The 13,026-nt window shown below is 33.4% G+C and overlaps 1 protein-coding gene across 1 annotated transcript in view; it reads right to left on the reverse strand.

The window, feature by feature from the left end:
- Positions 1-13,026, reverse strand: part of LRP1B (LDL receptor related protein 1B) — a 1,882,572-nt gene that overhangs the window by 749,129 nt on the left and 1,120,417 nt on the right. Inside the window, exon 12 of the mRNA XM_042948663.1 lies at positions 1,725-1,905. Within this exon, the coding sequence (XP_042804597.1) occupies positions 1,725-1,905 (181 nt within the window). The remainder of the gene's footprint in view (positions 1-1,724; positions 1,906-13,026) is intronic.

Raw genomic sequence — 13,026 nt, forward strand, 5'->3', positions numbered from 1 at the left:
CTGATGGAAGAGGTAGAAGAGTCATTCTTTGTAACACTAGAGCAAATACAGAGTCAGCTAGTATATATTACAGAGATGCAGATATTGTGTCAATGAATCAATTTGAGTTGCCCCTAAATACTGTCAACTATGTAGATGCTATAGATTTCAAATCTAAGTTGGATGCTTGTCTATTAGAGAAATACTGGATGGGATTCCTGAATAGGATTTGAGAGATGGGACTAGTGGCCTCTAAATTTCCTCCTAAATCATATGATTCTATGACTTCCGTTTTTGTGTCATCTGAACACCACGAAGACTCTAACTATCACAAAGTATTTCTCTAACAGAATACTGAGAACAAAGATGCTGTTTTAAGATATCTTGCTTCAGGAAGATGTAGAAGATGTGTGTAATAAATAGTTTCTCAGATTGCCTTGATTTAAAGGTCAGATAGATGGCTTGGTTTTAAAGGCCAGGAATAGGACAAATAATTACAGAATTCACACATAAAATCACTGAAATTATAATTATGTCTTATAAAAACACATACAATGAGTTCAGCCACTGTTTAAATTTCAGTCAAAGGAAGCACCGTAATTGTGTTTGGAGCTATTCTCAACACAAACAATTCTAGGAACTATAATCTGGTGATCACAGTTTATAAGGAAGCCACATGTTTCCTATTCAATGGAGTATTTTTTGTATGTGTGTAGTAAGGTGTAAGGTATATTCATTTTGTGATGCTAGTTTCAAACAGTGAAATATAAGACATGGGGTTATAAATGTCATGTATAACAACTGTACTTTTAAAATATGTAATCTATTCATTTAATTCTGACATTCTGTTAGGAATGTTCATAGTTTTTTAATATTTCTATATGTACAGTGTTGTTTGTGTTCAGGTAATAGCTCTGAATACAAATAAAAGGAAATAAATTTACCTGAGAATTGCATAAACTATTCCATCCTAAAACACGTGGTACATACCTCAAAATGATTTCACTCTATGAAAACTATGATTATGCTAAAATTATGTGATTACTAACCTAGACTAGTAAAAAGTAGTGGAGTATAGAGGTTATGAGTAAATTCTGGGATATACTGCTTGAGTTTAAATATCTAGTTGGTCACTTAATAATTGAATGATCTTCTGAAAATCAATTACCTTTTTCTTCTTTATAAATCAAGGATGAAAATTACAACTAATTCAAAGGATTCTTGTGAGAATTAAAGGAAAGGAGTATAGTGAACCTATCTAACAAAATGCCTGGCTCACAGTAAATGTATCAAAAAATATAAATAAAAATCTTTGCTATTTTATGAATACATGAAATTTTAATGCCCTTTACAATTAAATTGATTGATTCTTTCAATCGATTATTTATCTTGGTGTCAGGCAGTCTAAAATGGAGAAGTATGGTCTTTATCTGAGTACACCAAGTAAATATATCCTTTATAAAAATAATCTGTTTATTTCAGTTAAATGTATTTTGACACATTTAGTTAGCATATTTTCTATAAGAGAAAATCATTAAATGAGTAGCTTTCCCAATCAGGCCATTCATGTGTGAATTTAAATCAAACTTGCCACTACTGAATATAAAAAATATATATATGTATATATATATATATATACACATACATATATATATATATATGTATACATGTATGTACATATATATATATACATACATGTATACATATATATCTTCCTCCTATTAGGCTAATCAAATATTACGTACCCATTAACAGGATCCACCACAATCCCTCTGGGATGGGACATTTCTCCCTCTAAAAGAGTCTTCCGACTCTGAGAAGCTTTTTCTAGCCTGGCCACATTAATGGTCTTCCTATGGCCATCATTTGTCCAGTAAAGGTTATTTCCGATCCAGTCCACAGCAATTCCTTCCACATTATCTAGATCTGTAAAAAGCAAAAACAAGAGAACAACACATTTTACATCAGTGTCCACTATTTATGTTCTACTTAATAAAATGTTTAATTTAAAGAGGAATGAATTCTGATTCTTGGATTCTTTATAGGTTGTTTTGGAAAACATCACCATTCCACATAATATTTTTCAATCTTACTTTGAACTCCATTTTATGTGAATAGCAGATCCTCTATATTTTAATTGAAATAGTGATCTGGAGAAAAACAGGAAGTGCCAACACTTTGAAGTGAAAAAAAGGGAAATGCCAACACTTTAAAATGAAGGCTTATTGTCTATTATCACCCAAGAAGTGGTTGGATTAGAATAAAAATCCAAGTAACATTATCCTCAGTGTAGAGATCTGTAAAACTGCATTATTCCTCTGGTGAGTCCTGCCCTTGCTGTAAGTGATGAGAGCACAAAAGGGTAAACGTTCTCAGAAAATAGATACAGACTATTTAGGGGGAAAATCTAGTAATAGGAACAAGGACTATGTTAAAAAAGTAAACATATTCAAACTTGCAATATGTAATCTGAATCATCAAAATAATAAGGGCGTGGCACCTGGATGGCTCAGTTGATTGAGTATCCCACTCTTGATTTTGTTTTAGGTCATGATCTCACAATTTCATCAGGTCAAGCCCCACCTTGGGTTCTGTGCTGACACTGTGGAGACTGCTTGGGATTCCCTGCCTCTCTCTCTGCCTTTCCCTCATTTGTGTGCATATGCATGCACGTTCTCTCTCTGTCACTCACACAAAACTGGCTAAATTTTTGGGATGCCTGGGTGGCTCAGTTGGTTGAGCTTCTGACTTTGATTCAGGTCATGATACCGCAGTTGGTGAGTTCGAGCCCTGTGTGGGGTTCTGTGCTGACAGCTTAGAGCCTAGAGCCTCAAGCCTGCTTCAGATTCTGTGTCTCTGCCCATCCCTGCTTGCACTCTGTCTCTCTCTGTCTCTCAAAAATAAACTGTTAATTTTTTTAAATGGATACACTTAAAAAAATTATTTATAAAAAATAAAATAATAGGAATGCCCTCTTGCCAAGAGATGAACAGGTCCAGCAGAAGCACATTTCTGAAAGCCCAGAACAGGCTTTCATCATGGAACTGCATGAACAGTAAATCTCAAAGAAACACTAAAATATTTCTCTATATCCTAGACTTCTATTACAAAGGATACTATTACAGCCTTGTGTAAGATACAAGCAGTGATAATCCGAAGGAATATTATTAATATATAAACTTATATGAGTTCAACTAATTCAAACGCTTTACAGAAAGGGAAATGCCAACACTTTATAGTCAAGGCTGATTGCCCTTCATCACACAAGTAGTGGCAGAATTAGAGTAAAAATACAAGTCAGTGATCCTCAGCATAGAGGCCTTTAAAACTGTGAGATCTTTAATTCCTGTGGTGAGTCCTGCCCTTGCTTTTTGCCATTTTATGAACCACCTTCCGAACTGTTCACGACATCTTAAGGATAGTTCACTTTTCTAATGCATGAGAAATTACCGGGAACTCCTTTTCTTCTCTCGAAACCAAGGAAGCCTTTGTCTCTTTTTCCTCCATGGTATGAGGTAGAGAACTGCAACTCATGGGGCAAAGCAGTACATAGTAATACACTAGAGACAGAACTGTGCCTTCACACACCACTGGCACATCTACATGCCATTCCCTCATTTGAACATGAAGTAAATGTTTACTATCATATTTTTTAATCACGACCCTTCTGGACTTGGAGGAAAATAAGATTTTCTTATGTGACCCTTTCTGCTCATCAGCATAGGCCCTGACTGAGGATGACTAATACAATGTGTGATTTGATCTAACTGAAAATGCCATTATAGTGAATCAGATATGTTTTCTCAATTTCACTAAGCTATCTGCTTCATTACCATCCAGGATGAGTCATTTTCACAGGTTAATTGTGTCTATGCTTAGAAAAAAAACTTTAATTTTGTCTTTGCCATATCGACACTTAATTTTCCTGAGCACTTTCCAGCTCTGGAATAATGGGAAAATAATAGCTGTTTATTCTTTTCCTTTATATCTATCATAGTTTGTGGTTGATTTTTATCTTGTTAGTTGGTTTTCAAAAACTGTATTACATTTGAAATCTATTCCAGCATGGACATTTCCATCTTCAATAGCCCTATTATTTTTATAACTTTTCCTTTTGCCATCTAACTTGACAATTTTTATTCATTTTTCATTGGAAGCAGTTGCAGTACTATCTGGATTGAAATTTTGTTGCTGACACTTGGGTAAACACCTCAGTCACTCTGATCTTTAATTTCTACACTCATTAAGTGAAGATAATAGCACCTACACCAGAGGATGATAACAAGGGGTAACCTAGCTACTGCATGTAAAGCACTTAGCATACCTGCAATATTGTAAATTCTCAGTATATGTTAGTTTTTACTCATTTAGCGGATAAAAACAATATTCTATATATGTCCTGACTCTTTCCCTTATGAGTGTTACTTGATAGAAATATACTTTATGTTTATCTCCCTTAAAATTATGATTTCATATTTTCTTGCATTGTGACCAGGGGCCAACTTTAACTAGAAATAGTATATGTAGAGTCAGTTGTAAATACATAGTGAGAGTGAAATGAAATTGAATTTCAAAACTGAGTGAATCCTGTTCCTAATTGTGTTGTTTGCTTTTTCTTTGGAAAATGAAATTCTTGAACAGCATAAAGTAGTGATTGAAATCACAATTTCTGGAATTACAGGGCCTAGGCTCTGCCACTAATGGTATCTCTAAATTACTTAACCTTTCTACTCTTCAATTTCCTAATCTTTAAAACAGGTGTAATGTTAGTGTTTAATTCATAGGATGGTTTTAACATTAATTAGTATATGTAAAATACATACAATAATGGTTGGCACATAGTCAATGTTATATAAATATTGTTATTAATATATTACTAATAGTATAATTTTCACTATATCCGTCCCTTTAGCTAACTACCTAATCTATTAAGATAGCAAGGAAATGATTAGCTTAATGTTTTTTAAAGATGTTTGGATGTGTGTGTTTTGTTTTTCTTTCCCATGTGGGTGAAAATGAGGTTGAATACAAATTTTAAAATAAAGAAATTCCTAAGAGTCTACGTGCAAATTGGAGATCTTTTTAGCCTATCTTTAGCAGGGTGTTCTTTTGTAAGAGCCTCAAAGTGAATCCATTTCTCAACAAATATACATTCATGAATAAAGTATTCTTACTCCATATCATATCGTATCTGCCTTTAATTAAACTAAGACTGATGGAACACTAAGACCGAGAACATTGGTTTAATGTACATTTTTTTATTTCAAGAAGCATTGGTTGGAATCTGAGATGGACTACTAAGGACTCTAAGACCAAAATATTTCAACAAGGTGATCAGGACATATGAAGGTTGATGTCACTCAAATTTCAAGCAAACATAGATGACTACAGAGATATGAATTACCAGCTTGAGGAAACATATGGCTGTTCAAATGTAAGAAAGGTGGAGTTGGTAAAATTTGCTAGAGTAAATTGCCTTGATATCTTTGGATAGAGTTGAAGTATTCTACATTGTAAAATCAATATTCACTACTATATTGTTATTGTTATTATATAACTAATATCAAACAAAGATTACAAATGTATTTTTTAATCTGCCAAAATTGCCCTTAAGTTTAACAAAATGCTCATTTTCATTTATCAATAAGAGAGGACTCTCAACATGCTTGTACTCCTTCAAAAAAGATTTCAGATGATGTTTTCTTATAATTTTTTTATTAACATATCTACATGTTCCATTCTAAGTAAAGAATTGAGATATTTATCCATATACTTCAGATTAAAAATGGACCTTTTAATATACTCTGTAAATACTTAAGATTAACATATTGTTTTGGTTCCAATTATTCAACTTTCCATCATTTTTTCTTTTGGAAACTTTGTTCTGGTATTTTAAGAATAATTTTTATAAATGGGTGTAATATATGACTAGTCTGCTAAAAAACATGCACTCATCAAAAACTAGACTTTTCACCTAAGTGAAAAATTCTTGAATATTTCCTATAGGTGATATCTACCACTAAGATAATGAGGATGAATAAAGGATAATACAGTTTATGTAAATTAAATAATTATTTGGATTTTAAAGAAATAATTAGATAAGTTATTTCAATTAATACCCAGAATTAAGTAAAATAAACATTTTTAAAAGACTAGAGAAAATTTTCTAACACTAACATCATTGCAGGCCTGATTTTTAGATTTTACAGATTTATGGAACAGAAGAGGATTCAAGTTTTATATACTTAAAATAAAATTGTTTACTTTTAAAATTGGGTCCAATTTTTTTTTAAAGAAACGCAATGGATGTGGTCACTGATGTTACTTTTGTTAAGGTGCATAGATGGAATCTCCAGAATAATCCATGAGTCTTGATTTTTTACAAGAGAATTGGGATTAACGTAATAAGGAATTGGAAATTATACACCACAATTGCCATCATAAAAAGACAATGCCTATATTTTCCCAATATAGCCAAGATTTTCTTTTCTTAATGCGAACATTATTTTTTTGGGTTGGAATGAAGCATTACAAGAGTGTGCGAGTGCAGAGGATGATCATGTGCCTTAAATAACTGCATGTGCAGCATGTAACGTAGATCTGCCTAGGGCCAAAGATGCCTTACCTTGCCTCAGAGTCAGCACTTGGACAATTCTCCTGCCTCCTATTCATGTAGTTCAATTAATCAACACCCTCTTTGTGTATTTCAATGTGGCCTGAGGCATCTCAACTTTTATGTTTCTGACATGAGTGAATGAAGTTGATTTAATTATAGCGTGGCAATAAATTTTGCGGGCTAAATTCCCTATCTCCTGAAGATGCAGGAATCTTTGGCTGGACTGAAGTTCTCTTTACCATCTGCCCTCCATGGCCAGCTGAGGCTGATGTTCTCATCCTCATTTTCATTCCAGGTCCTTTCTCAGGTCAGTTTAGAGGTCAGAGAGAATAAATACACAAGCTACTCTCAATGAGATTAAAATACTTTACTGATGTATTTAAAGAGAAATGTAAAGTGCATATAGGGTCTTATTTTAAGATGAAAAGAATGTATTAAAATATAGTGGTTTCATTTTTTTATTATCAAAAGCATATTGTTGGTTTCAATTTAGGAGGAGAGTGTCACAGACTGTCTCTCTATGGCATTCAGATATTTCATCTTTGATGCAGTGATGAGCATAGAAGAGAGTAAAGAAAGCACCACAGTATTCATCATAGTTACTAATAAATGATAATCTATCTAAATGATAATCAAATGGAAGGTTTCAAGAATTATTAAGAACTGAGTTTTTTCCCCTACTTTCAAGCTCACAACTTAGCCCAGTACTGTTTCGTGGATGATGCTAGAGGACACAAGACGTGTAAGTCAAAATAAAGGACTTTATTACAGCATAGAAAGTAGCATGGTCATGAGCAAACTGATACCAGTTTCTTTTACTCCAGAGTCCCGTGGGGATGACTGGGTTCAGCCCACATAGATGTGTTCACAAACAGTGAGTTTGTGAAATAATTCTGAAGTTAGGAAACCCAAATCTTTTCTAAAGGGCAATAAACAGGACTGTCCTTTATACTGTAGGGATAAACTAACTCTTATTCCAAAGCTCTTTTCTATACAAAAGTCCTTGAAAGAATTTTTCTGAATAAAAGGAAATAATTGTCTCACTCTAAGACATGCAGAAATGTGAGTGATTCACGGAGAAATATCTCCCAAGGAAAGTCACAGAAGTCATAAATTGGTAATCTTTAATAAATGTAGACAGATGAGCAAACAGGTTAGCATGAAAATGACCACCACTAACAAACATTTTAGCGTTCTGTGCTATTATTGCTCTTATGGGAATTATTTATTGATTTATACTACCACATCTTGAAGTATTTTGTTCAGGCAGCCATATGTGATCATTAATTTTATGAGTCAATTCAAATAGGCCAAGATATACAGATACCTGTTTAAACATAAGTCTAGATATTGCTGTCAAGGTAATTTTTAGGTGATTGACATTTAAATCCATATACTTGCAGTAAGGCATATTACCCTCCATATTGTGGGTTGGTCTCATCCACTCATATGACATTAGAAAAAAAACAAAAACAAAAACAAACACAAAAAGACTGAAGTCCCCTGAGGAAGAGGGAATTAAGTTTCTAAATTATCTTCAGACTTCAACTTTTCCCTGGGTCTATAACCTAGCTGACCATCCTGCAGATTTTTGACTTGCCATCCACCACATTCATGCAAGCCAGTTCTTTAAATTACATTTTTCTCTCTTACTCTTTATGTACACATCCTATTGGATCTGTTTCCATGAAGAACCTAATATACCATTACCATGCCAGTCATCTGGAAATGATTTTGCTAAATGCTCTAAGCAAAAGAAATACACTCTTCACATTCGTTCCTTTCAAATGAAACTGGAAAGTACACACTATTGAAGGGCAGAGATAATTTCATTTTAAGAATTCCCTTACAAATCAGCAATGGGTATATAGCTCATTTTTACATAATACATTAAAAATTGTAAATAATATCAGAGTTGTGTTCCAAATATTTTTAAATGTTTTTATTTTTTGTAAATTATGATATTTTCACATCTTTACAAGAACCTTTCCAGCTAGGAGGAGACTGCCTCTTCTAGGGATAGCCAATTCTTAGAGACAGCCAAGGGCCCAGCCAGGAATATGCCTTTGATGTGAAAACTAACCAACCCATTTGGAAGAACTGATTTGTTAAAATGTTCATATTTCCCAAAGCAATCTACAGATTCGATGCAATCCTTATCAGAATACCAACAGCATTTTTCACTGAACTGAAACAAATAAAACTAAAATTTGCATGGAATCACCGAAGACCCCAGATGGCCAAAGCCATCTTTAGAAAGAGAAACCTGAAGGTATCAAAATCCTGTATTTTAAGATACAATACAAAGTTGTAGCAATCAAACAATATGGTACTAGCACAAAAACAGACACATAAATAAATTGAACCTAATAGAGAGCCCAGAAATAAACCCACACTTATATGATCTGCCTATATCAAAGGAGGCAAGAATATATAATAGGGAAAAGACAGTCTGTTCAATAAATATTGTAGGAAAAATTGGACAGCTACATGAAAAAGAATTAAACTGGACCACTTTCTAATACCATACATAAAAACAAATTCAAAATGGATTAAAGCCTAAATATGAGGCATGAAACCATAAAACTCCTAAAGTAAAACAAAGTCAGTAATTTCTTTGATACCAGCTTTAGCAGTATTTTTCTAGATATGTCTCCTCAGGAAAAAGAATCAAATACAAAACTAAACTAGTGGGACTAGCCTAAAATAAAAATGGTTGTACACAGCAAAGAAAAGCATCAACAAAAAAAAAAAAATGACAATTTACTGAGCGGGGAAGATATACAGAAATAATATATCTGATAAGGGCATTCATATTCAAAATATAAAAAGAACTTTTACAACTCAACACACACACACAAAAAAAACCCCAAATAATCTGATTAAAAGTGGGCAGAGGACCCGAATAGGCATTTTTCCAAGGAAGATGTACATAATTCAGATAGCTAACAGACACATGAAAAGATGTTCAATATCATTAAGCATCAGGGAAATACAAAGCAAAACCACAATGAACCATCACTTCACACCTGTCAGAATAGCTATAATCAAAAAAACAAGAAAAAACAAGTGTTGGTGAGGATGTGGAGAAAAATCAACCCTCTTGCACTGTTGGTGGGAATGCGAACTGACGCAGTCGCTATGAAAAACAGTATGGAGGTTTTTCAAAAAAATTAAAAATAGAAATACCATATGATATAGCAATTCTGTTACTCAGTATTTATCCAAAGAAGACAAAAACACAAATTCAAAACATTATATGCACCCCTATGTTTATTGCAGCATTATGTAAAATAGAAAAGATATGGAAGCAACTCACATGTACATCAACTGATGAATGGATAAAAAAGATCTCACACACACACACACACACACACACACACACAGAGGCATATTACTCAGCCATAAAAGGGAATGGAATGAGACCTTGCCATTGCAACAACACGAATGGACCTAATGGGTATTATGCTAAGTGATATGTTAGAGAAAAACAAGTACCATATGATTTCACTTATATGTGGAGTCTAAAAATGAAAAAATAAAATAAGTAAAATTTAAAAAAGGAAATGAAGAAAGAATAAAACAAAAGCAGAACCAGACCCGTAAACACATAGAACAAACTGATGTTTGCCACAGGGCAGATGGGTAGGATATGGGCAAAATGGGTGAAGGTGAGTGAGAGATACAGGCTTCCAGTTATCAAATGAGTAAATTACAGGGATGAAAGGTACAAAATAGGGAATATGGTCAATAACAATGTAATAGCATTGTATGAGAATAGTTATACTTACGGTGAACATAGCACAATACATAGAGTCGCTCAATCACTATATTGTACCCCTATAATTAATGTAACGTTGTGCATTAAAACAAAATGAAACAAACAAAAAACTGACCAATCCAAAGCCATACCTCCTCTATCTGGTCCACAGTCTAGGAGAGAATACTCCTCTGCCTTAAAATCATCCCAGGGCCAGGTACCAAGCAACTATCACTCCTATCATTTAAAATCCAGTGGAAGTATTCACACAAGCCAGTTCTAAAGTGTTTATCCTACCTGCTTGCCTTTCCCACAGAAATGCCAATAAAGGATGTTAGCTAAAGCTTTCCCTTCATTCCTATTTTTGACCTCCTGACCACCATGCTGTCTTTCTTATGTTGCCCTGTATGTTGCGCTGTGCCTTCTGTCTCTCAGGCCTGTGAATGTAATCAACTTTGTTTTCCTGAGCGTCTCCTCTGTCTCCTGTTGTGGCTGCATGTGATGAAATATCTCATGAAAGAATACAAAATATGCATCCTCATTGTGAATGGGAGAGAGAGAAAGTAATTTCCATTAATGTGCTTTTACTACCCAATTCTGCCTATTTACTAAGAGAGAACAGAGCAAAAATAGCTTTAACTTCTGAACACAAAATAATATACCTATTCTTGAATATTCTTCTTAGTCCCATGAAGTAAGTTATAATTTATAAACATAAAACATTTTGGAACTCATTGCATTAATACTCAATTACTCATTCTCTTTCATAGTAGATGAAAAGGCAAGTCCATTAGAAGTTCCCTGAGCAATTTAATTTCATATAAAGTAACTTTTTTATTAGCTATGTTTGCTAATATGTTTCATAGTTTTGCATTTGGTCACTTAAACATTCAAGCAGTTGTACCACTTTAATTGATATTTTTCAAGGAACTTTTAAAAGAAACAAGGTGACACATACTTTGCTTAGGTTTTAGGGGAAGATACCCACTATTAAATTACAAGTTGAGCTTAAAAGCCAGAGGATGTAAGTCTTCATTATATTTATAATTACCATGATAAAAAACAGATGTGGGACATCCTCCTGGAACTTACCTTATTATCCTAAATTAAACAACAGTATACTTGTTTCAGACCCGCATTAATTCCCAGCGGAAAAACAAGATAGGCAAAATACATGTGTGAGTAAAAGGTGAAAGAGAAAAAGGAGGTTAAGTCCTTAAAATTTATCTTGCAGAAACCCTTCTATAAATATCTAAAAAAAGACACATAGTTAACAACCCTCAATGGTCCACAGGTAACCTTCCAAAACTGAAGCAGTGAGTCAGGGAAAAATATAATAATAAAATTAGGCAGGGACATACATATAAACTCAGTATTTTACAGATTAAAGGGAGCTAAAGACCCCTATTGTCCAGTGTCTATATTCTATAAATAATGAAACAAAGCCCCAGAAAAATAAACTGACTCACAAGGGTCCCATTTAGTTGGTAGTCAATACATCTACTTTAAGTTTGATCCCCAGAATTGTTAAAGAAAAAAAATCATAAATCAAAGTAAGAGTCAGAGGGTTAATACAAGCAAAGATTCATGGGGTGGGGGGGGTGGGGCAGCATGCAAAGTGGGACGTAAACGAAAAGGGAGACAGATTACTTACACTGAAGCAAAGGATGGTTTACCAACTTTCCAATGAAAAGTCATTATTCGCAATAAACTATAGCTTCATTTTCTTAGCAAAATATATTTGATGGCTGACAATGTAGATATTCAACAAACTTATACATTAAAGGAAGTCAAATATTAAAATTAAAGGAAAAATTGAGGCACTGGTATGGGATACAAGAGACTGAGAAGATTTAAGTACCATATACATTGTAGAAAAATTGGTAGAATTTGGGCAAGGTCTTCTTTAGTTAACGGCATTGTATCATAATTACTTTTCTAGTTTTGGTAACTTTGGTATTGTTATTTGAGATATCATTATTAGGGGAAAGTGTGAGGAATATATGGAAATAGCACTATTTTGCAATTTTTCTACCAAACTAAATAAAAGTAGTTCATTATTTTTTTTATATTAGCTTTATAATTATATTTATAATGAAATACATAAATGAATGGCTTTAGAAATGCGTTAGTGTTTATATCCAGCAAATGTCAAAGGTCAGATGTAGCATAATCCGTAGAACAAAAACGGAGGTAGTTAAAAATGACATTAATGCTGAGCCTGCTTCGGATTCTGTGTCTCCCTCTCTCTCTGCCCTCCCCCTGCTCATGCTCTGTCGCTCTCACTCTCTCCCTCAAAAATAAATAAACATTAAAACATTTTTTAAAAAATGACATTAATGCTATGTTTTATAACAATTTGGATGCAGTAAATTAAATTAATCCTTACAATTCCACAACAAAACCACAAAGAAAATTTGTGCAGAATAATTTATATACGTAAGTATATAGTATGAAATCATTCAAGGTAGGCATGTGACTCTGCAAAACAATAATAATTAATAATAACAAAGCTGTGTAGAAAAAGGAGACACTGATTCAGAGAGTCAGAATGTGTGGCACAATGAAGATGATTCTTACATGTGGATTCAATAAAAATTGTAATTAATTTTTTCACTAAAAATGTTGTTGAAGTTCAAATGAATCAGAAGAATATGTACAATTTTACAAG

Source organism: Panthera leo, chromosome C1, assembly GCF_018350215.1.
Source record: "Panthera leo isolate Ple1 chromosome C1, P.leo_Ple1_pat1.1, whole genome shotgun sequence".
In the NCBI taxonomy this organism is placed as follows: domain Eukaryota; kingdom Metazoa; phylum Chordata; class Mammalia; order Carnivora; family Felidae; genus Panthera; species Panthera leo.